Source organism: Mandrillus leucophaeus, unplaced genomic scaffold, assembly GCF_000951045.1.
Source record: "Mandrillus leucophaeus isolate KB7577 unplaced genomic scaffold, Mleu.le_1.0 Scaffold299, whole genome shotgun sequence".
In the NCBI taxonomy this organism is placed as follows: domain Eukaryota; kingdom Metazoa; phylum Chordata; class Mammalia; order Primates; family Cercopithecidae; genus Mandrillus; species Mandrillus leucophaeus.
The window spans coordinates 3,311,104-3,334,525 of NW_012103131.1; the positions used below are offsets into that span (position 1 = coordinate 3,311,104).

At 46.0% G+C, this 23,422-nt stretch overlaps 1 protein-coding gene across 2 annotated transcripts in view; it reads right to left on the reverse strand.

Annotated features, from left to right (window-relative positions):
• UROS (uroporphyrinogen III synthase) overlaps positions 1–23,422 on the reverse strand; it is a 29,061-nt gene that overhangs the window by 4,784 nt on the left and 855 nt on the right. Inside the window, exons 3-8 of one of the 2 annotated variants that reach the window (XM_011986431.1) lie at positions 22,358–22,454; positions 19,487–19,561; positions 14,427–14,501; positions 4,853–4,933; positions 2,610–2,695; positions 1,368–1,466 (exon numbers count right to left, since the gene is read on the reverse strand). In XM_011986431.1, coding sequence (XP_011841821.1) covers positions 1,368–1,466; positions 2,610–2,695; positions 4,853–4,933; positions 14,427–14,501; positions 19,487–19,561; positions 22,358–22,454 — 513 coding nt within the window. The remainder of the gene's footprint in view (positions 1–1,367; positions 1,467–2,609; positions 2,696–4,852; positions 4,934–14,426; positions 14,502–19,486; positions 19,562–22,357; positions 22,455–23,422) is intronic. The other variant, XM_011986432.1, reaches the window with a different exon arrangement.

Below are 23,422 nucleotides of genomic sequence, written 5' to 3' on the forward strand. Positions count from 1 at the left end.
TTTTTTTTTTTTTTGGGCGGCGGGGGCAAGAGGGGGCAGAGATAGAGTTTCACTCTCGTTGCCCAGGCTGGAGTGCAGTGGTGCGATCTCGGCTCACTGCAACTTCAGTCTCCGGGGTTCAAGCAATTCTCCTGTCTCAGCCTCCCAAATAGCTGGGATTATAGGCGCATGCCACCACGCCTAGCTAATTTCTGTATTTTTAGTAGAGATGGGGTTTTCATCATATTGGTCAGGCTGGTCTGGAACTCCTGACCTCAGGTGACCGCCTGCCTCGGCCTCCCAAAGTGCTGGGATTCCAGGTGGGAGCCACCACGCCTGGCCTCTCTCTCTAATCTTTCTAACCACAAGATTCAGATATTGTTTTTCTTCCTCAGTGGCCTGTGTGAGTCCTGGGCCTTCCAGTGACTCAACACACGACTTTGGCAAGTTGTTTAACCTCTCTGGGCCTCAGTGTCCTCACCTGTAATGAGGACCACTGACCTCTTTTTCTAGATACCCACCACTGGACTGGTGTGGGAATTATATCAGTTACTGCCCAGAAGTCCATCAACTGCTCAGCAGCTCCTGAGACCATGGCAAGGCACCACCATGGCTGACAATGTGGAATCAGTCTTCCCAGGTTCAAACTGCAGCTCTTCCTTCTCAGCAGCGTGACCTACAGACAGGCCATCTGATGTCTCTGAAAACTGGGAAAGCAGTGCGTACTCCCCACATGAGATGCACCTGTGAGAAGGCAGGTGAAGCCTTTTGCTCTTCCTGACTGCAGTGAGTGGCAGTTTCTGCCCTTGGGTTCTGGGTCACATCCTGCACCCTCTCCTCAGTCCCTCTGGAGCCAGTTCAAGGGTATTTCTATTACAGACACAAGAGTTGTGGTTATTTGTAGACTCATAATAAATACAGTCCCTAGTAAGTGTGAATGTAAACCCTTTAAAAGACATGAAAACGGTGACTGCTTTTAGAATAGATAATAATGGCAAACATAAGATGGGGGAAAGGAAGGAAAGGATGCTAACACCTGTACCAAGCCCTCAGCTAATTAAGGACTTTACTCAAATTCCCTCATGTAATTCTGAGACTCATCCTAAGCAGGGAAGACCATACATATGTCTATGAAAGCCACAGAGAGACAATTATCCCCATGCTGCAGGTGAGGAAATGGGCTGGGAGAAGGTGAGCAGTCTGTGCAACAGCCCAGCAGGAGGTAGAGCTGCCCTTCCAATTCTAAGGCACCTGCTAGGCCAGGGGTGTCTCATTTGACACTGGAGCCCTAGGATAATCCGTCAAGATTAAAAAAACAAACAAACAAACAAAAACCAAAACCAAAAAAACTAATCTGAAAAAGACCAAAAGCCCATTGAATAACTTACCTTAATTTGATCGATATTGTCACCAGATAACTCCTGAATATGCTTGAGACTGTATGTGAGGCCAGAGGGACTGAAAAATGTGATGCTGGCTGGAACCCCCTGTGGGGAAGAGAAAACAAGATCAGTCCTTGCCATGAGACTGAGGAGAGACAACATTCCTCCAGTTTCGTCGGCATCGAGCCCTCAAGCCAGAGGCCGCCCAGGCGGTTTTAGCACAGGTGTGGTTCCTGGTTGATGCTGACATCTCTGCTCCAGTGAGCAGGATTCTGGTAGGGAACTGCTGGAAAGAGCAGGCTGCCATCAGAAAGGTGGTGCTGCTCCTTGGTCGCTCTGCTGGCCCTCAGGTCTGTGTCTGCCTGGCCAGAGGACATGGGCATCATGGAGCTCATATGCCCAGCAGCCTAGACAATGCCTCTAGCTCCTGTGGTCATATGGCACTGATCACACAAGGCAGTAGTGTGAGGCAGTGCTGACTCCATCAATGCTCCCTCCCTCGGGAAGTACAGCAGGCAGATGAGCCTGCCTGGCCTTTCTGCGTTTGGTTTGTTCTATCAGGCCCTCCCAATACCAGGCAAGACATTCAGAAGCCTGCCCTGGGAGAGGAAAGGGAGGTGTTTTACTGCATATAAATGCTGAAGACATCAAGGAACTCAAGCAAGAGCTATCCATTCTCCTGCCTGAGTCCTCCAACAGTCCCCGTGGACTCCCAAATTCAATCCAGACTCCTTGGTGGCCACTGTCAGCTCTTCCCACTATGGGCCCAGCCTCCCTTTTCAGCCTCTGCCCCTCCAGCTCCACCAGCGCTCCCACATGATGAAAAACAATGATAACATCAAGGCCACTATTTACCTCAGGCTTGCATGTATCTTCGATGCTGTACAAAAAGCTTTTTGTAAATTATCTCCTTTAACCCCTATAAAAACTTACCACTTCCTCAAAGTCACCACATTAACCTCTCCAATCAGGGAGGTTTCATAGACCACCTACCACAAGCACCTCTTATTGAAATCACTGATTTCAAATCAGCTTGCAATAGACATTTCATGAAACAACCACAAAATTGTTTCCATTCCTAATTCTAGAATCCCAGACCAACTATGTGACAGGAAAAGGCATGCAGGTGACAGCTGGAGACAGTGAAAGCACATGTAGAACCAGTATTTGTGAGCTTATGCCCCTCACCCTGTGCTTCCCCACCTGGACACCCACCCTGCCAGAGCTCTCCCCCGAAACGCCACGTACCTGCTGGGAATAGTAGCTGTTCAGGTTCCCTTGGATTCCTGGGTGTGGAATTGTCTGATACACAGTTACGCTTTCCATGGCAATCCCTGGGCACAATCAAAAGCAGGAAACGCTTTACCACACTGGGCACACAATGGGGCCTCCGCCACCTCACAGCATAGCACCACCCTCCTGGAACCAGCTGCCTGGAAGCTGAGAGGCCAGACTCAGCAGAGAGGCCTTGAACAGCCCTCTGCAGCCTGCTGAATGCTGTGGAGAAGTCCTGTGGAAGAGGGGGCTGAGACGGCAGAAAAAGAACAAAGGCCCAGAAACCAAAGCCTTCATTTGTATCCAGGATGCCTTTTGTTCCCAGGCTTATGTAGGTTTGTCCACACAAGGCCGTCCCTAGTCACTCCATGGATCCCAGGCAGACAGGTTGCATGACACCACCAAGTCAGGGAAGGGCAGCTCTCGGGAGAGGCCTGGAGTCCAGATCCCCGGCTGTACTCTAGCTGTGCCTCTGCATGGTCACACGCCCCCTCTCTGGGCCTCAGTGTGTCCACTTGGACGTGAACTGATTAAGCGGTGGACTTTCCCACATTCCTCCCTGTGCCATTCAGTGACTCTGAACATTCCCAGGGGTTTTCAGGGCTGGTTATGAGGCACCAGGCACTGAAGGGACTTGTGCAATTTCAATCAGATATTGACTTATGAGAGGCAGCCAGATGGTAGGTGAAAGGTAGTGAAAACTCCGGCTTCTGAAAACAAAATGTAAAACTCTCTCAGAAGAAATTATGATAATTTCAGCATAAAACAGCAACCTATCGCCATTTCATATCCCCGAAAACTAAAGAAATAAACTGAAGTATCAAAACTCTGATTTATATATTATTTCTTTAAGGGTAACTGAGACCAAGCTTTCTCTTATTTTATATTGGTATTTTCCTGTTCCCGAAAAGCTAATGATTTTGCTGATCTTATTACCTGGTAGTTTTAGAAGACAGATGATATGGGTAGAAGGGATACGATCTGGCCAGGTACGGTGGCTCAGGCCTGTAATCCCAGCACTTTCGGAGGCCGAGGCGGGCGGATCACGAAGTCAGGAGATCGAGACCATCCTGGCTAACACGGTGAAACCCCGTCTCTACTAAAAATACAAAAAATTAGCCAGGAGCGGTGGCGGGCGCCTGTAGTCCCAGCTACTTGGGAGGCTGAGGCAGGAGAATGGCGTGAACCCAGGAGGCGGAGCTTGCAGTGAGCCGAGATTGCGCCACTGCACTCCAGCCTGGGCAACAGGGCAAGACTCCATCTCAAAAAAAAAAAAAAAAAAAAAGGGGATATGATCTAGCTCTAGCTCCATTTTAATATGGGGGGAAAGTTACAAGGTCTAAGGTCATCCTGGGTTACACAGCTCATGTGGACCGTTAGAGCTTCAAAACCCTGGGAGAGACGGTAACAGTCATAGTTCCATGAAGAGCTTGCCTTTCGAGAACAAGGCGTCAGGCTACATGATCTCTGAACACCTCTGTGAGGCGGATACTATGGTTATGCACAGATAACCATATTTCACAGTAAGGATAATGATGCACAGAGAAATTACATCACTTACCTTCATTCACATAGCTAATAAACAGCAAGGGGGAGAATTCAAATCTGTTTTTATCTCATCCTAAAGCTCATACTCCAAACCACTGATATACCTTGCTCCCAGACCAACTACGTGACGGCAAAAGGTGCGCAGGTGACAGCCAAGACGTCTGAGTCAAGGATGGTGGCATGCTTCAGAGGCAAGAACTGGTTTCTAGATGCTGACAGTCTTGGGAGCCACAGCAGGTGGAGCTAGAGGGGCAGGTGGGGCTTGTGTGGCTTGGCTGGAGGGTGCTGTGTGCTATTACAAGATCGGCTACATTTGTAGACTTTCTTCTACATGTGGAACCAATTCTGTGGTTTGTGACCTCAGTTATCTGCCCAGGGGCCACCTCCACACCTCGATCTCCTGTCCTCTTGGTGAAGGACTGGACACACACTGTGTGCTCCTAGCTTGAGCCAAATAAGCTGAGAAGAGCGGATCCAAAGAAAGGAAAGTGCAGACTGCATGTCCACACTTCCCATGAGGATGGTCCCTGTGTCTCTTGGCCTGGCTTATCTAACCCAGCCCGGCTCCCTTGTGTGCTCTCTGCAGGGCCACCCACCACTTCTATCACTGCAAAGGCTACTGGTGAATCCCAAAGTGGTGAGGGATGCGGTCAGAGCATTCTACTCACCTTTGTCCTTGAGCGCTTTCGGCAGGATTTCTCTTTTGAGGTTTCCACAGGGAAATAGAAGAGGCAGTGCTGAGGACTCCCCTGTGAATACATAACCAGGCTTTGTGAAAACTCAGGGCCAGTGCCTGTGCACAGGGGAATGGGGAGGGGCAGCTTTGGGGAGGGGAAGCAGCCCCGGGCTCCAGGCCTGGCTATGCTTCTAGGACTCAGTTTCAGCATCTGTAACGGGAAGAGCACCTGCTACCTTGCTGAACTTGAAGGGCTGTTCGTTATATGGAGATCATAAGAGGTAATGTGTGCTGAGGTGCTCAGAAAATGAACATCCACACAAACAAGTTAGTCACATTTTTTTAACTCCCTCTGATCCTGAAGTGACTCCCTAGCCTGCACTCACTATTTAGAAGGCAGGCTTTGCACCTTAACTAAGTCAGGAAAGTAAAGATCAGGCCCGGTGCTGGCTGGCACTGGGGCAAACATTTTCTACCTTTAAAGAGGCTCTGGATGAGCCAGGGCTCATGCTCAGGAGGCAGCAGGTAACCGGCAGCCAGGAGTGGCTCTGCAGTCACCTCCAACAAAGACAAGCTGACTGCCCACTCGGCTTCTAGCCACACCAACAGCCACTAGGCCAAGTGCCAAAAGGCGAATGCACAGGCCTCAGAGAGAGAAGCCTGCTGAGAATGGCCTGCCTCTACTTTCACCACTACCTCTGCTCCCAGCATCTCCACTCTGGGAAGACTTAGGGCATTTGCAGCCCTTAACTCTTTGCAGAATAGTGAGGACAACATAGGATTTGAACGCCAATTTGCAACAATACTGTTCAAAAAAACTGATGAGTTGTCAAATGCCAGAATCTTCCCCAAATGTGAAAACAATGCATTTTAGTAGAACGAGCCATTTCTCCCCACATCCGTCCGTAAGATACAAGAAATTCTAATGGGCGTTGTTCATACACATTGCATATTTTCTCACATCCTTATGATCTCTCTGATCACATCTTCTCTGGTGACTGCGATGAGAGGAAGGAGCAAAACAACCTCTTTCCATCCAGTACCATCTCCAGCAAGCAGCAGCCAAGTAACAGGAATAACTGCAGGCCACTTAATTTCAAGTTATAAAGGCTACATAGTGGTGAATGTTTTCTTTATTTAAACTGCTCTGTAAATATCAGTACCAACTTGGGAGATTGTTAAATATAGTTAATGGATGCCTGCTGACTTCTCTCTTCCCGTGTGAGGAAATGTTTTCATGCTCTGTACAGTCATCCCTAGAGACATATTTTCAAAGCCATGTTCAGGTGCAATTTTCTTCCCTGTGTCTGTGTGTCTACGTGTGTGTGGGAGAGTGCTGGGTGGAAGATGTTAGGGGCCAAAGCTCTTCCTGGGGATCCAGTAAGAAAACTACAGTCTAGTTTTTCAGCAAGCCCAGCCCTACAGGCGTGCAAGGGACCTTGGAAAGATACAGGAATCTCCCCTTGGCAGCACCTCTTGTGAGGGTCCAGTGGAGTCCTGGGCTGCTCGTTCTTATCTCTGACTCACAAGGCTGGGCTGAAGGGGTACGGGGCTCCCTGAGGGCGGCTGCTTGTCTCTAACTCTCCACCACCTGTGCCTTGCAGGGAGCTTGGCTCTGCAGGCACACGGGGCCCACAAATGTCCAACCGGCTCAGCTGACTTCACTGAAAAGGCACCACCCTGTCAGCAGAAAGGAGAAAAACTTGAAAATGTCCTGGCTGAGTCCTCCTTTGCTGGTGAGGGGAGATCTGCTACAACTACATTTCCTGAAAACTAACCCACTTCAAAAAGCCAAAGACAAAGGAGTCATGCCCTTTTGGAATATGCTTAATGCCTGTGGATTTATTTTCAGCCCCAACAGGCCAATGGGATGGTTAAGGCTGACACAAAAATAGTGAATCGTGGAGCTCAGAGGCTCTGCTCTCCGTTCATTTAACAGGAAGGAGGCCTGGAATTCTGGGCCGTCAGGGCTGATGATGAGTAACAACCCTGAAAATCCCAACAGAGTATCATTATCACGCAGCTCAGGAGGGGGCTTGATAAAGTCACTGCAGGTAATTAAGAAAATGATTATACAAGCAGGAGGCAGACAAATGCCTAGGTAGATAGGGAAGGGTCCCCGGTAAGACCTCACTTTCAAGCCTAAAATAGCCTGAAGGCTGAAAGACCAGATTGCTGGTCCCGGGTGAAACCAGTGACCCAGGGGCAGAACGTCTGCCCATTTGTCTGCCCTTTCCCAGTTGATTATTTCTGAATAATGCTTTTTAACCAATCAAATGTTGCCTTTTCCAATACTACCTATGGCTTGCCTGGGCATCCTTGTGTGTGCACTGGGGGAACGGGGCAGCACCACCAGGAATTCACACCTTACGGAGGGCAGGAGCCTGGCCTCATCAGCTCATGTGTGGCACCCCTGGTATTCAATAATGAGGAAGAAACCTGCTTGGAGAATCCCTCTCTTTGTTGAGAGGCTTTCTTTCTTTTTTTTTTGAGATGAAGTCTCACTCTTTCACCCAGGCTGGAGTGCAGTGGCGCGATCTCGGCTCACTGCAACCTCTGCCTCCTGGACTCGTGCAATTCTCCTGTCTCAGCCTCCTGCGTAGCTGGGATTACAGACGTGGCCACCAAGCCCAGGTAATTTTTGTATTTTTAGTAGAGATGGGGTTTTGCCATGTTGGCCAGAACTCCTGACCTGGTCTCAAACTCCTGACCTCAGGTGATCCACCTGCCTCGGCCTCCCAAAGTGCTGGGATTACAGGCGTGAGTCACTGCGCCCGGCCGAGAGCTTTCCTTTCACTTAATAAATTCTGCCCTTCTCACCCTTCAATGTGTTCACATGCCTAATTTTTCCGGATCATGAGACAAGAACCCAGATTTAGCTGAATTAAGGAGCAAAAAGGCCTGCATCAATGAGACCGACTTTTTAAAATGTCATCTTACTGAAGGACATGCACACATCTGTGAAACAGTAACAACTTCCAGGTTTACAACGACTTCCCCTCTCGGGCACTGCCATGGGAATCAGTTCAAGCAGACAGTGGGCGCCTGAGTGCAGACAGTAAGGATGAGGAGGCTGATCGGAGGAACGGAAGGAATGCCCGGCAGGTCTGCCAGGCTGCAGAAACTTTCCCAGTCCAGGAGGACATTTCAAATAAACTGTAGTGCAATCTTTCTGCCCACACGGTTTCTCTCTTTTCTAAAGTTATACCGTATTCTACCTTTTACCATGTAGCGTGTAATTACTTTCCCATTAGAGGAGATATCTGGAAAAGAAGGAGAATCTATCAGAACAATAAGTTATCAGATTAAATGGATTAATAGCTTTAAGCACTTACAATAGTGCCTGCCACAAAGTAGTAAGTGTTAACTAAAATAAACAGGCATAGCTATGAATCGGCCTGTTTACTACGAGCATTGGAGGTAGATTTTTAGCTTTTAAAATCAGGCTTCAAAGTTTACTGAGAAAGAAAAATCTTTAATGCCTTGGTAAAGCCAAGGTGAAGGTCCTTATTAGCAGTCAACATGGATTTTTATTTGGATATTCTAATTGCAAATGGAAGATTTATTAGGACCCATAGATATGCTGGTAATAAATTAGAGGAAACAGCAGAAGCTTTGCAAAGAATGCAGACCAGTATTCTCCCAGATAAGGTCAGAATATGTTAATGTCTACCCAACCAAGCCTTGAGTCAGTTAATTGAAACACCAATGTGATCACTCAAAAGTGACAGTGATCTCTTCTGCCTTGTGTTTGCAAAGCAGGAACACCAGCCTGATGGTTCTGGGTCTTCTAATGAACAATGACTCAGAGGTTCACTTCTGTCTCCTTCCAGAACGAACTGTGGGTACAGCTCATTCTCTTCACTGAAAACAGGCAGGAGCCACCTATTCTATCAAAGAGCTAATTGTTAGCCCACCCACAGAAATAATTATTATTCTTTTTAGATCTTAATCCCACAAGCAATGTCAAGATCTACCATTTACATTTATTTCTACATTTTTAAAAGAAGGGCTTTGATACCATTTAATGCTGTGACGGTGACTCTCTAGAAACAACATTAGAAACGAAAAGCCTGGAGTCAGACAGGACCCATCTGCATCCTGTACCAGGAGCCCCTGGAGTGAACCCTTCACACCGATGTGTGGCTCCATGACCTGAGAAGCGATCCCATGGTACTGGGGCCATGTGGCACGGGGCCCAACCAGTGCTCTCTGATGTGGAAAGCTGGAACAACTGTCTATGGCTTTCCTGCAGCTATTTCAACACCTGGCTGCATAAGAGAGTCACTGCTTGTCTAGGCTGCTGTTAAAGAGAATGACCGCCAGCAATCCACAGTCTGGAACATTCCACAGAAAGCAACACGCTGGCCATCAGGCCTTTTCCTTTCAGCTGCTTGGCCTCAGGTGCTCTTTGAATTGGCCTCCAGAGGGCTTCTCCACACTGGTGCATGCAGAGGCCTCTCCCGGGAACATCATGTGGCACAAGTGGCCAGAGAAGCACAGGGCCAACCGTCTTTACTAGCAGCAAATGGTGAACACTTTCTACCATGGATTACAGTCTCCTGAACTGTATGTTTTTAGCTTGAAAATGTCTCACAGTGCTGGCTCATGAAATGTTCTAGAGAAAGCCTAGCAGTATCTCTTTATGTACAGCCCAGGTCGGGAGGGTAGGTCTGAGATGGCACGAACTCCCAGCGGTGCAGACTGAGGCATCTGTGTGAGTCCCTGTGTGCTCCTAGAGATGAGCGGAGGCAGGGGGTCCTAGCATCCCCTTTCCCTTGGGGCTCAGGCTGGCCTCACCCTCAGGGGCTTTCCTCACCGCCTTGCCACCAAGGATGTGGCTAAACCACAGATATTACTCCAATGATTCATCAGCACAAGGGCAATCAAACCCACAAACTAGTGGGATGAGCTCCTAGAACCCACTTTCTTCACTTCAGAAGATTCCTTTGACTTCTTCACTGATGGAAGAGAATTGAGCATATTTTGGACTAAGTACCTTTTAGAAGCACACAGAGCGAAGGAAACAGGAAGAGCTTTGGAGTCAGCCAGTCCTAGGTTTGAGCCCCAGCCTAGCACTATTAGCTCTGTTCCTCTGGACAAGTTTTCCCTCTCTGAGCTCAGTTTCTTCATGAGCAAAAGCAGGTCTAGTAATCATTCCCATGTCACAGCTCAGTACAATACGTCAGACAATTAGAGGCATGCACAAAATGCCAATGTATGTCGGACTCGTAACAGGCCCTCGGACTCCCTTATAGTATTTCTGTTATGCCCCCAGAGCCTCCAGGACCCCTGCGGAAGCTGCCTGCCAGCAAGCCCTGTAGCACAATGAGCTGTGGGAAGACGGCTCCCTTCAAGGCAAGACCTGCCACAGAGCCCCAGGCCCTGCTCTTAGATTGCGAAGCCTCTGTAGGTTTTAAAAAATGCCCTTTTGGCTGGGCGCAGTGGCTCACGCCTGTCATCCCAGCACTTTGGGAGGCCAAGGCGGGCAGATCACTAGGTCAGGAGATCGAGATCATCCTGGCTGACACGGTGAAACCCCGTCTCTACTAAAAATATAAAAAAATTAGCAGGGCGTGGTGGCGGGCACCTGTAGTCCCAGCTACTCGGGAGGCTGAGGCAGGAGAATGGCATGAACCAGGGAGGCGGAGCTTGCGGTGAGCCAAGATCGTGCCACTGCACTCCAGCCTGGGTGACAGAGCGAAACAAACAAACAAAAAAGCTCTTTTTACTTAAGGGATAAATTTCAGAGACACTCCTAAAATGTCCCAGGAACAAGAGAACTGGGTCCTAATCCAGTGACTGCCTTTTGGGCCCATTCCTGGCTGCAGCTTGGGATGCCCTCCCACTAAGAGGGAGCAGGCAGTGCTGTGTTCCTGTCTTGGCCCAGGGAGGACCAATCCAGCCTGAGTCTGACCCGCAGAGGCTAACGTAAGGCCCGGTGCCTCCAGGCTCCGGTCGACTCTCAGAGGCTACTCAGTGCTCCCCAGCTTGCCACCCACTGCCCCTGCCATGCCGTACTCTCCAGGAAACCCCTCTCCTTCCACGTCTCTGCTCGGTGGCTCCCTCTGAGTGGGAAGGCTTGGCCATGGCAACTGCCTAAGGGAGGGCCTACCCTTCTCAGTGGAGAGGAGGCCATGCCTTTTGTACAGACTTTCCTGAAGACCTCTGCCTTCTTTTGGAAACCCTGCCATGTTAGTTTGATACAAGAGGAAATATTTTGTTTTCCTCCGTTCACGACACAGAGCTTCTAAAACCCTAAGACTTCCTAATAAGAGGTGAGAGGAGCATCTTTTGTCATTCATAATAAACCTCTTTTAACCATACTGGAGTTTATGCTAATGAGGTGACTGGTGGTGGCCCCTAGAAAACTTCAGGATGGGGGCTGAAGGCCAGAGGGAACCATGTGATCAAAGGGTTAGAGATGGAGTTAGTCACCAGGGGTCAATGATTTAAACAACGGTACCTACATTATGGAATCTCCACCCTCAACTACGAGTTTGGAGAGCTTCTGGGTTGGTGAACACATCTACGTGCCAGGAGGGTTGCGCATCCCAACTCCATGGGGGCAGAAGCTCCTGTGTGCTCAGGACCCTTCCAGACCTCTTCATCTGGCTGTTTATCTGTGTCCTTACTATCTCCTTTATAAAAATCAGTACACATAAGTGTTTCCCTGAGTTCTGTGAGCCATTCTAGCAAATTACTGAACCTGAGTAGGGAGTCGTGGGAACTCCTGACTTGTAGCCAACTTGGACAGAGGTCCCTCAGCATCCAATACTTGTATCTAAAGTGGGGGACAGTTTGCTAAGACTGAGCCCTGAAACTGTGGGGTCTGGGTTAATTCTGGGCAATGTCAAAATTAAGTTGTAGGACACCCAGCTCGTATCTGTAGCACTGGTCACTGGTATGAGAAAAAAACCCACCTATTTGGTATCCTGAGTGTTTTATAGGTAGAAACAGATATCTTAATAGCAGGCCCACCATACAAAAACTGTTCATACCTCGTCTGGTCACTTAATCTATCCTGCCTTATAATGGTTACTGATGTCTATGTTCCCCACCCTATCCCCACCTCCAGCCCCAGCTAGGCTGGGAGCTCCCAGAAGACAGGAATGAAGTCAAACTCCTCTTCAGTCCCTATGCCCTGCAAAGGGCCTGGCACACAGGTGCTCCTGGGTAAACATCTGCCGAACCATATTGAACTGACTTGTTCTCCTGTGATGTGGGAAGGAATATGGGGGGTGGGGCAAGGGAGGTGTCAGTCAATGCGTCAATGCCTGAAAGCCCTGTCTGAGCCGATGAATGCACATCCAGTGAACTAAGGAGGGCACAGGCTCAGGACTGCCAAGTGGCTGAAACACTGGGACTAGAGCTTATTCATCTGAGTGGCCAGAAAAGGCCTGTAGCTCCTCTCAACTGGAGGCTCCTTAAGCCTCTGCCCACCAGAGTCAAGCACACTTAAGTCTTCACCCCTGCAGGAGCCCCAGTCACTCTAAATCAGAGTGGATGGAGGTGCTCGGCCAGCATCTCCTTGAGGGCAGGTCGGCATGGAACAGGTGCCAGTCAGGGCTCTGAATGTGATGGGCCATGGGATGAGCAGTGGCCTTGCTGTGCTAAGTGTGAATTCCAGCCTGCCACTTCATAGCTTGTGACCTTGGACAAGATCTGTGCCTTGGTCCCCCAAAAGTCGCTATAGCAGCACAGTCAGAAAGAAATTTGGTCGAGGATGGGAATGTTCTGTGTGGTCCAATTTGGCGCCATTGGCCACAGTGACAACTAAGCTTGTGAAATGTACCCAGTGTGACTGAAGAACTAAATTTTCAACTGTATTTAATTTCAATTAATTTACATTTACATTTAAATAGCCATTTGTGGCTAGTAGCTCCCATACGGGACAGCACAGCTTGCAGTGGAGATGATTCTGACTCCATGGGGTGATGGTGAAGATTAAATGACATCATACAGGCCACGTGTCTACGTACCTGAGACACGCTGGGCACTCAATAAATGCTAGTCTTCAATGTTAACATAGAGCATACAGTGACACAAGAAAGGTGCAATGAAGTTATTTTTAAAAGAAATTGGAAAAGAGAAAAAAGAAGAATTGGAGAACTTGGGAAGCATCCACTGAGCCCGGCAGCATCTCTGCTGTTCCCTGACTGCTCACTCCGCCCCCACCCCAGACGACCCTGTCAGGGGCCTAATTGAGCTCCAGGGATCCTCAGACCACAGTGTAGAAAAAGATGCAGGACTTTCTCTAGAACAAGCTCCCAGTAGCACATAGAAAAATATAAGCTAGAGAACCTTCAGGCAACAGCAATGACTTATGCATAAGACTTACAAGTAATGCCTTATAAGACATTAGTGTACAAGTTTGCACGTCAAGAAAGGCCAACATCACCTTTAGGATTTTTTTTTAATAACACAAATACTTTGTTTTGCCGGAAACAGCACCATCTATCACTGTTTCAGAAGCCATAAAAAGACCTATTTAAGGTGTACTCTCTCCCTGCACCACTCATCCTGGTATCACCACCCCAGGGCCAACCTCAGAGCAAACTCTCGGCTGTCAGCAGTTCATCTGACCCTGGCCTCGCAGCTCAGCAGACACTCAAGGAGTTTTAGAAAGGTGTCAGAAAACTCCAGCCTGGGGTCAAAGCCAAGCGCACTGTGTGTGTATTTCCTCTGGCTGCTCTCATGCTTCTAGTGCGGAGATTAGTAGTTCTGACAGATCATTTGCCTGCAAAGCCTAAATTATCCTTAACCAATGAAGTCTGCCAGCTCATGATCTCTAGGAAAGCCTGGATTTCCTCCTCTTCAGCCATCTAAGACAAGATGATTCTACTTCGTCCTCTCATGGGGGTGTGTGATCTTACACCTACAGCAGGGAGGAGTCAAATGACAAGGGGGTAAGAGCCTGTGGTTGTACTGGACATGCAGGGAAGAGAGGGGAAGAGAGATGCACCTTAGAGGTGGGGCTGCGCTACAAGTAGATGTTCAGCCTTCCCATCTCTCTTGCTCCGAGAATTTTTGCCTATCTTCTGAAGCCTAAAACTCCATAATTACTTTAAGACTAAGTCCCCATTTAAATGCAAACACCCCTAGAACAAGTGTCATTTGAAGTCCAAGTCCAAAGGCAGCCCAATGATGAGTCAGCTCTTTACCTGGGAGCAAGCTGGGGGAGGGAATTCAGAGATGGAAGTAGCTCCTGAGAAGGGAAAGGACAGTCCTCTGGAAGGGGAGAGCACCCACTCACACCTCCTGCCTCTGCTCTCTTTGGAATCCCTCAAGTGATCTCTCCTCTGGTTTTATCTCCCAGATGTTTTGTTTTGGTGTTATGTTCTAGTCAAGTTCTTTGGTATGGAGGTAGAAGGAAGTGGGCTAAACCTCACACAAGTATAGACATACACAAATACAAACAGGCTATGGTCGCAGAGTGGGTTACACGCTGCTCACCGATCAATCTCACCACCAAGTATGCACTGAGAAAATATTCTTTTCCCTAGGTAGTGGCTGTGAGGACAACAATAAATGTGCTTCATTTGGAGTGATCTTTTTCTACTTACTGGAACAAATATATTCTGCAAGCTTTTCTGCATTTCCACAGGTTTCTCCTTCTGTATCCAGGCCAATTTTACTCACTGAAAAACAACAAAGAAATGTATTTCTTAACATGGTTATTGAAGTCCTTTTGTTCCAGCGTTATTTTTTAACGTGCAAATACACAGGTATGCAGTTTACAAATCACATAGAGGATGTCTTTTCTTGAAAGCCACTGAGGGAAGATCGCAAGTGTCTGTTCAGACGAGAAAGCATCAGGTCCTGGTACCTGCACCCCAGTTGTGTAGGTTAGGTAAGGGAAAGCACAGCCTTAACTACCTTCCCTGAGCCGCACATAACTCATCTACAAGAGGGGGAAACACCAACCATATGGAACTGTTTTAAGGACTGTGTCAGATAACAAGAGCAAACTGCTTGCCATCTAGGAGGAGCTCAACAAAGGCTGTTTTCTCTTCAGTCAGGAAGGAGATGATGGGCATTTGGTACTTTTTGTAGGAATCGGCATTACAGAGCCTTCATTTTGTTGGGAGGATGTGGCCAGACCACATCCAGAAAGCCGTCATGGCTTGACACGGCCAAACTAAAATGGAAGGAGGGGGAGGAAAGGTTTCATAATAATCTGCTAACAGGGACCCACAGCACTACAAACACAAGTCGTTGAGAATAAGGGGCTATACCAGCACTTCTGTGAGACCCTATTCATGAACCAAGTAAGAAGCTAACAGGCGCAGGCTCCCCCTGCCCTTTTCCAGACAGCAAACACTTGGCCACTCCACAAAGCGTGCTGATGAAGGGAGGCCCCAGGGGCTGGCTCAGTCAACACTGCTACCTGCTCACAGGAATGCCAAATGCCTCTGAGGAAGGAAGTGCTGTGGGCTGTCCACTTAGGAGTCACACAAGCGGCTGGTTAGTAACAAATGGTACCTTTAATAAAAACACCAGCAGCTTTTAACTTATGGATCATTAAAAACATGCTGAATCAAAGAAAAATAAAGCCATAAACTCAGTTCAGGAACTAAGCCCTTGCTTATGCTACAGTGGCAACCCAGGCTGGACCTCCTCTCTGAGTTGAGAAGAGCTAAATGCATTAAAAACAAAAGCAAACAAAAAAACCTGTCAAAACCCCACAGGAACTGAACGGAGACATAAGAACTTAGCAGTGACACTGGTAATCAATATTGACATAAATATGCATTTTTCCCAAGTAATGAAACAATAATAACCATAACCAGAACATTAACTCTCATACATAGCTTTGCTAATCACAAAGTAAGCACTTGCTCATTTGATCCTTACACCACAACCCTGTGAGCCAAACAATTACTACTGTAGTTGAGAGAGAAGGAAGCTATTAAGCAGTGGCCAGCTCTATTTGTGAGGGCAGACACTGGGGCAACCTGGTCCACCCCACAGTCCACAGAAGGCTCTCAAGAAATGTTTGGGGAATGCATATTTGGTCTAAGGTCTCAATCCCTGCATGTGGCAAGACTGACTCTGCTTCAAGTCGGTACAACATTTCAATCAACACTCTGGCTGGGCAAGCCCATCTTAAGGGCTCTGCCCAAGTAAAAGCTGACAGTGAAACTTCAAATTGTCTCCAATTGTGTTAAATAAACCTGAGAGTATTTTTGACATTTGAGAGGTTAAGACACTGACTGCCACAGTTAAAGGGACTATAAGAATGTACTACCAAGTTTGGCTAATTTTTGTTACTTTTGGTAGAGAAGAGATCTCACCATGTTGCCCAGGCTGGTACAAAGAGTCTTTCCAAGTTGTTAATTGCTAAACTATCTTCTGTGACATCACTGGTCTGGGTTTACAAGGTCAAGCAACAGTGGCTACTAAATGGCGCCCAGGTCCAACCTTGCAATCAGAAGGGAAAGTTGGGGCACCTGACCTTTGGGCAGCCAAACGGAAGGCTTTCCTATGATCTGGCTGGCTGAGTTGCAAGGTATCAACCCACAAGCCAGACATCTTTGCTTCTTCAATACAAATTAAAATGTTATTAAAAGATGCACATACTATCGAACCAAATAACATTCTCAGATTTTATGTAGATCAAGTACAGTAAGTCCTCACTTAATGTCAACTATAGATCCTTGGAAATTGCCACTGTAAGTGAAACGACACACAGCAGGTCCTTGAATAACATCATTTCATTCAACTTGTTTTCATTACAACATTGGTGAGGAAAAAAATTTGTTTCATTATACCTCATTTCACTTGAAGTGGCAGTTTCCAAGAACCTATCAACAATGTTAAGTGAGGACTTACTGTATAACGTTACATAGCATGTACTTTTGAAAAAAATTTACTTTTAAATAAATAGAGACAGGGTTTCACTATGTTGCCCAGGCTGATCTTGAACTCCTAAGTTCAAGTGATCTGCCTGCCTCAGCCTCCCAAAGTGTTAGGATTACAGGCGTGAGCCACCACACCCAGCCAGCATGTACTATTTGCCATCTATTATTAATCATTAATTCGTGTAAAATTAGGTCAGGTTGCAACATTTATAAAGAAATACTGGCATCTTCTCTCACTGGATTTCCACAGCAAAACTCCTTGCTATTCACTGGAACCTTGTTTTCATTTCTATTTCAAGAAAATGTCTACTTTATCTTCTCTTTGCTTCAAATGTCCAACTTCCCTAACCTGATTCCCAGGCTCGAGGGAGCCAGGGGTGGCTCTTGACCAGAGGGCTTGTGGGCAGTGTAAAGTGGCTCCTAATGATCCCTGTGATCCATGCCCCTGTGTCATCCCTCCACTTGAGTGTGGGCTGGACTTACTTGATTCAAGCAAAAAGAAATGCAGAAGAGATGGATGCCACTTCCAAGATTAGGTTATAAAAAGACTGTGGCTTCAGTGGTAGGTGCTCTCTTTCGCTCTCTCTTGGATTGCCTTGTGACAGGGGAAGCCAGCTGCCATGTCTTAGGTAGCCCTCTCGAGACGCCCATGTGAATGAGCTGGGAAGCAGATCTTCTGAGGTCCGCTTACAGCTATGTGAGTGATTTTGGAAGCAGGCCCTCCCCTCCCAAATCAAGCCTCAAGTTGTCTGTAGCCCTGACCACCAGCTTGACTATGGCCTGGTTACAGAGAACCCCACTAAATCATGCCCAGATTCTGGCCCACAGAAACACTGAGATGATAAATGCTTGTTTCTAGCTAGTAAGTTTTGGGGGTAATTTGGGGGTAATTTGTTACACAGCAAAGATGACTAATACATTGGGCCTGGTCTCCTCCCAGCTATTGGTGCTCAACTTCTGATAACTCTCCAGGTTCCTGCTGAGATTCTAGTTGAACAGAAACCTCAAGAGTTCAAGCAATGCCTCCTCCCTGTACCCTACTCAAAAGAGCTCCTTTGTACATTATTATGTCTGAAAAGGTGAGCTAAAATAGAATGTTCAAAGTTGGGTGATTGACTTTCATGTTAAGGAAAAATGTGGTTTCCTTTCAAAGACATTTTTAAAAGTTACAAAATATCTAATTTCCTCTCTCCTTTGATAATATGTTCCCTGCATTTAGAACATGTCCTTTTCCTTCACAAGTGAATAAACAGAGACCAGACTGAGTCCAGTGAGTGCCTGAGACCAAGGCCCTGCTGTTTGTGTTGCACTTGATATGGTCCTCTCTCAGCCACTCTAAGTCTCAAGACATAGATGCTCATCATTGTATCTCATAGTCTTTTTTCTTGTTTTCTTCTCATATGACAGGACAGTGACAGCAAAATGCATAGTGATGCTACTGAAATCAAACTGAAGGACATGTGATGCTCAAAATGTTTGCTTATCCGTGAATGTGTGAAAGTTTGGAAAGTGTACAAATGTACTGTATATTTGACAGTTGAGTTTTTGGTAAGAAATATAGAGAATGAAAGAAACTGTCTATTTTCTTTCCTCTCCTCATTCAGGAAAAAATGATAAAAGAAAGTAACAAGCAAATTCTTATTTTTGGGGGGAGATGTGCGAGAGGGAAGATGGTTTCCTTGGCAACCAAGCCACTGATTCCCTTTCCCTGGCTCATCTGCTGAGCTTATAGTAAAAGTCATGCTGCTCAGAAGATCTAGGAATAATCTTTTAATTAGTTTAGCAACTCCCAACTGGTTTCTTCCCCAACTTCATTTTGTTCTCTGGAAAATGTGCTTTTAACTCTTAAACAATTTTCACTCATTTACACACTTCTCTAATATTTTCAAATTCACTGGACAAATTGAACTTTCTGAAACAAAGTTACAGGCTAATTTATGACAATTGCTAAGCATTGTTTTAAGTATATAAAATGTTTAATGTTAATTTAAAATGTTTAATGATTACTATTTACATTTTATGCTTTAAAAAGAATAAACTCAAGACTGGAAAAATGCACAAAATATTAAGAAAAGTGTAAAAACCAATGATAATATCACTATCTGGAGATTTAGGCTTTTAAAAAAGTTATAGTAAAAATACAACATAAAATTTGCCATTTTAACCACTTAAGTACATAATTCAGGGGCATTATGTACATTCACAATGGAATTAGTCAGCCAAAGGGTACAAAAATTTTTTTTGTTTTCCAAGATGGAGTCTGGCTCTGTTGCCCAGGCTGGAGTGCAGTGGCGTGATCTCAGCTCACCACAAGCTCCGCCTCCTGGGTTCACACCATTGTCCTGCCTCAGCCTACCAAGTAGCTGGGACTACAGGCATCCGCCACCATGCCCGGCTAATTTTTTTTGAATTTTTTTTCAGTAGAGACAGGGTTTCACCATGTTAGCCAGGATGGTCTCGATCTCCTGACCTTGTGATCTGCCCACCTCGGCCTCCCAAAGTGGGTACAAACATTTTAAGAAAGCTTTTGCATACATACTGACCAAGTGGTCCTCAAAAGATGTAAACCAATTTTTAATGCCATTTGGAAATGATTGAATATATTTGTTTCATTGCATTCTTATCAATAGTATCATATATTTAATTAATTTTTGCAAATTTAATAAGCAAAAAATAATATTTTTAAACTGAGTTAAAGTGTTTTTTAAAACTGAAAAGGCTAAGCCATTTTTTGTTGTTTTATTTTTACCTTGACTCCTTACCTAGAGAAGCAGTAGCATTTCCAACCACATACACTGACTTGGCATTCCATTTTTCTTTCAGAGACCTTTCCCAGACTGTAAAACATGAAATTATATGTGAATTGTAAATACCTAAGTGGCCATTTGGACTATTGCCCAAGGCTGCTTGTTGACCCTAAGAAACTGTGAGCAAAGCAAACTATTAGTAACCAAATGTGAAGAAGAGCATCTCAAACTAAAATTTCATTTTCACTTTGTTCATGTTTTATAGGCAATGTTTTAAAAATTGCTTTCATAAATGTTTTAGTATTCCTTGCTTGAAATATTAGCTTATTTCCACAGTTGGTACTAGAAGAATTTTAATGGGAACCAGGAAATCAACATAACTTGAATAATCAAATTTGCATAGTGAAATTAAACACATTTAAATCTAGACCTTTAAAGAAAAAGACACTGGTCATTTAAAAAAAGCAACTTAAATGTCTTACAAAGAAATCCAATTGGTTTATTTGGGACACAAATCTGAAAGCAGTCAGCAAACTGTAATCTCAGAGGAGACGGTTCATTTATCCATCACACCAAAGTAAAAATAATAAATTTCAGATCAATTAACAAACACAATTTGATACAGAATATTATCATTTTATGATCAAACAAAATCTTTAAATATAGATTAAAGAAATACAAAGCGAAAATGGATTGTATAAATATATCATACAGCTACTGGGCATTCATTACATTTTTAGAAAACAGAGAAATAATAGTTCTTCCTTTCTAAACTCTGGTCATGAGCATAACCTTCCCTTAAATTCAAGAGCATTATTCCTCTACCCTTTACATCAAGGGAAATTCCCTTTGAAATAGTAACCAAAGATCGAGTTCCACTTTGCTTCCTACCCCACAAATATCAATAGTACTTATTCAAAACTTATCCATAGCATGTAAACAAACCACTTTCCAAGCCTCACAGCAGAACAACTGGAGTGAGCACTGGGTGGAGTCGGAAAGCCTGCCACGGAGCCGGCTCTGCCCCTTCACGTGTGTGCCTCGGGTGTCAGTTAACGCACCTTGTCTGTTTCTTCATCAAGGTGACTGGGATTAACTATACTCCTACTGCTTATTCCATATGGTTGTTATGAGAATCAAAATAAGAAAATATATGGGAAAATGCATTTTAAACTTCATTATAAAGCACCAGAAAGAGTTACAGTGACCTTTCTAGGGTTTTCCTCTTTTTCATTATCTTCATCCTCAAAACATATACAAAAGGGAAAAATACAACTGCAAGAAAAAGTACCAGAGCACCACTGGGAAAGAGTACGCATGCTTCCCCATCTGGAGTATAATCTAGAGTATAACGGGACGATCTCGGCTCACATAGCCTCTGCCTTTTGAGTTCAAGTGGTTCTTGTGCCTCAGCCTCCTGAGTAGCTGGGACTACAGGCATGTGCCGCCACACCCAGCTAATTTTTGTATTTTTTGGAAGAGGGGGGGTTTCGCCATGTTGACCAGGCTGGTCTGGAACTCCTGACCTCAAGTGATCTGCTCACCTTGGCCTCCCAAAGTGCTGGGATTACAGGCATGAGCCACTGCGCCCGGCTGGCTCTGAGTTTCTTAGGTTCTCAGACTTTCTTTTCAACAGCAGGTGAACGTGTGTATGAAATCACCAACAAGGTGGGATGTTTAGGCTACAACGAAGCCTAGTTAAATGTGGAGACAGAATAACCAGAACTCACCACCGTCACTTACTCCATACCATCACTTACTCCACGCCCACTCTGCTCCAGGTAATGTCCTGGATGCTTCCCTTCAGGACTCAGACTCTGCAGCCTGAATCCTGCACTTGTGCTTTACGCATTGTGGGGGCCTGGAAAGTCCCATACCCTTTGTTCTTCAGGCTCCTCATCTGACAAGTGAAAATACTAAGCATATCTATCTCACAGGAAGAAGTATTCAGGACAGCGTCTCACACAGAGTGAGCATTCAGTAAGTTCTACCTAACTAATAGTCTACTACTAGTAGATAATCCCATTACTATTAGTAATAATCCCATGGTGAGAGGCCAAGGAACTCATTAATGTCCAAATGGCTGCATAAACGCAGGCCTAACTCACTCCAAAGCCCTTGCACAACCACTCTGCCCGCTGCCTCCACCCATCGGTGTAACTGTGGAGGTGGGTGGCCCGAGTGTGAAGCCTGGCTGTGCACTGACTTGTTCTGTGCTTACTGTCCCAGCCTCAGTTTTCTCAATGGCAACGTAAGACATAAGATCACAGCAATGTGTGCCTCTGGATTGTTATCTAGGATTAAGTGGGGTAATGAACATGAAGTATTCATTATACAGGGTCTGACATACAACAGGCACTCCATAAATGTTAGCTAGGAAGCCATTCAATTGCATTTATTAACAAGGTGTTTGCTCAGGCTGAAACCCAGGGTTCTGCCAATGGGCACTGCCATTTTCATACTGTTCTGATAGTGAGAGAAGGAGGTGGGAAGACAAGTCAAAGAGATGACTGGGTCACTAAGTGCCTGACATGGTGGCCCTGACCGTTTTCTCATAGTTACATTTTTTTCATCATCTCTCTTTCAGGAATGTAGTATTTATCCTATTTTCAGAGGAAGAAACTGGTGCCTGATACCTTCTAAGGGGACATATCAGTCCTTAGGAGGTGAACAACGAACAGGCAGGGTAAAGTCCCCCTCAGGGTCATCTGTCTGGGAGTTTAGGAGACAGTCCTGTCTCCTATTTCCCAAGGCAGAGTCTGTGACCTGATACCACTAAGCACTCATTTCTCTTAGAAGTGCAGGTGCTTCTGGAATTTAGTCTCCCACTAGGAGAAATAAGAGTAAATAAATGTCCAGTGGAATCCACAGCAGACCCACCCTCACCTTCAGTTTTATTGTTTTTCTCCAAACATAACTGTGCCGCTTCCACTGCTCTGGGGCTGGTAAAAATGAGTCCCCCGTAATCTTCAGGATGAGAAAGCTGCACACCAAAAAGCAATAAAGGCATTTTATACAATGGCTACGTTCAACATCTTCCAAGGAGCTATGACTCAGAATTCCAAATGCTTCACAACAGTAGTAGGTAAACTAATTCCTTCCACCAATCTCCCCAACACAGTTACTGAGTGCTTACTATGTGCCTGGAACTATTTACTCTAGGACTTTTAGGATACACAGGTGAATTTTTTATTCCCAGTATTTCCCCCAGGAAGCTCCCAGTCTAGGGCAGAGACAAGTGCAACACAGGATGATAAATGCACTGCAGCACAGAGGGAAGCCTGACGCAGCCTGGGATTAGAGTAGGGTGCAGGTAGTGGGCGAAGACTTGACCCGAATCTGTAACAAAAACGGGAATATTCAGGGGGTGATATCAGTGCTGAAGCCCTGATTTTCAAAGAGGATAATGGTGATGTCATCTATGAACGTTTACTCTGAGCCAGGCACTGGGCTGCTGTGTACATCTGACTTCACTGAAGCTGTGGGCACTGAACTTTCACTCTGAAGCATTTGGAAGGCTTTACTGGACTTGTCTCCTGAAATTTTTATCACTCCTCACTGCAAGCAGAACTGAAGTTGTGGGCAGATGTCCTGGGTTTGAGTCCCAGCCCTGTCTCTTACTTGCTAGAGGTCTTAGCTGAGTTGCCTAATTTGGGACCCCAATCTCTAAAATGGGAGAATAACACCTCCCTGGCCTGCTGTGCAGAAGCTGGCGGTGAGAGGTAGATTAAATGAGAGGATGAGTGAAAGGGTTCTAGGACTGCTGAGGGCAATGCAGGTTTGCTGCTCTCACCATGACCTGCTCTCCTGGCCCCAACCTCTGAGTCTGGGTGGCTTTCTGGAGGGGCTGACAGAGGCTCACTCACAGCCTCCCAACAGCAGCAGCCTCCTGGAGCCAGGTGAGGCTATGCTGCCTTGTTTTAAAGTTTGGGAATAAAATAAGGAGATAGT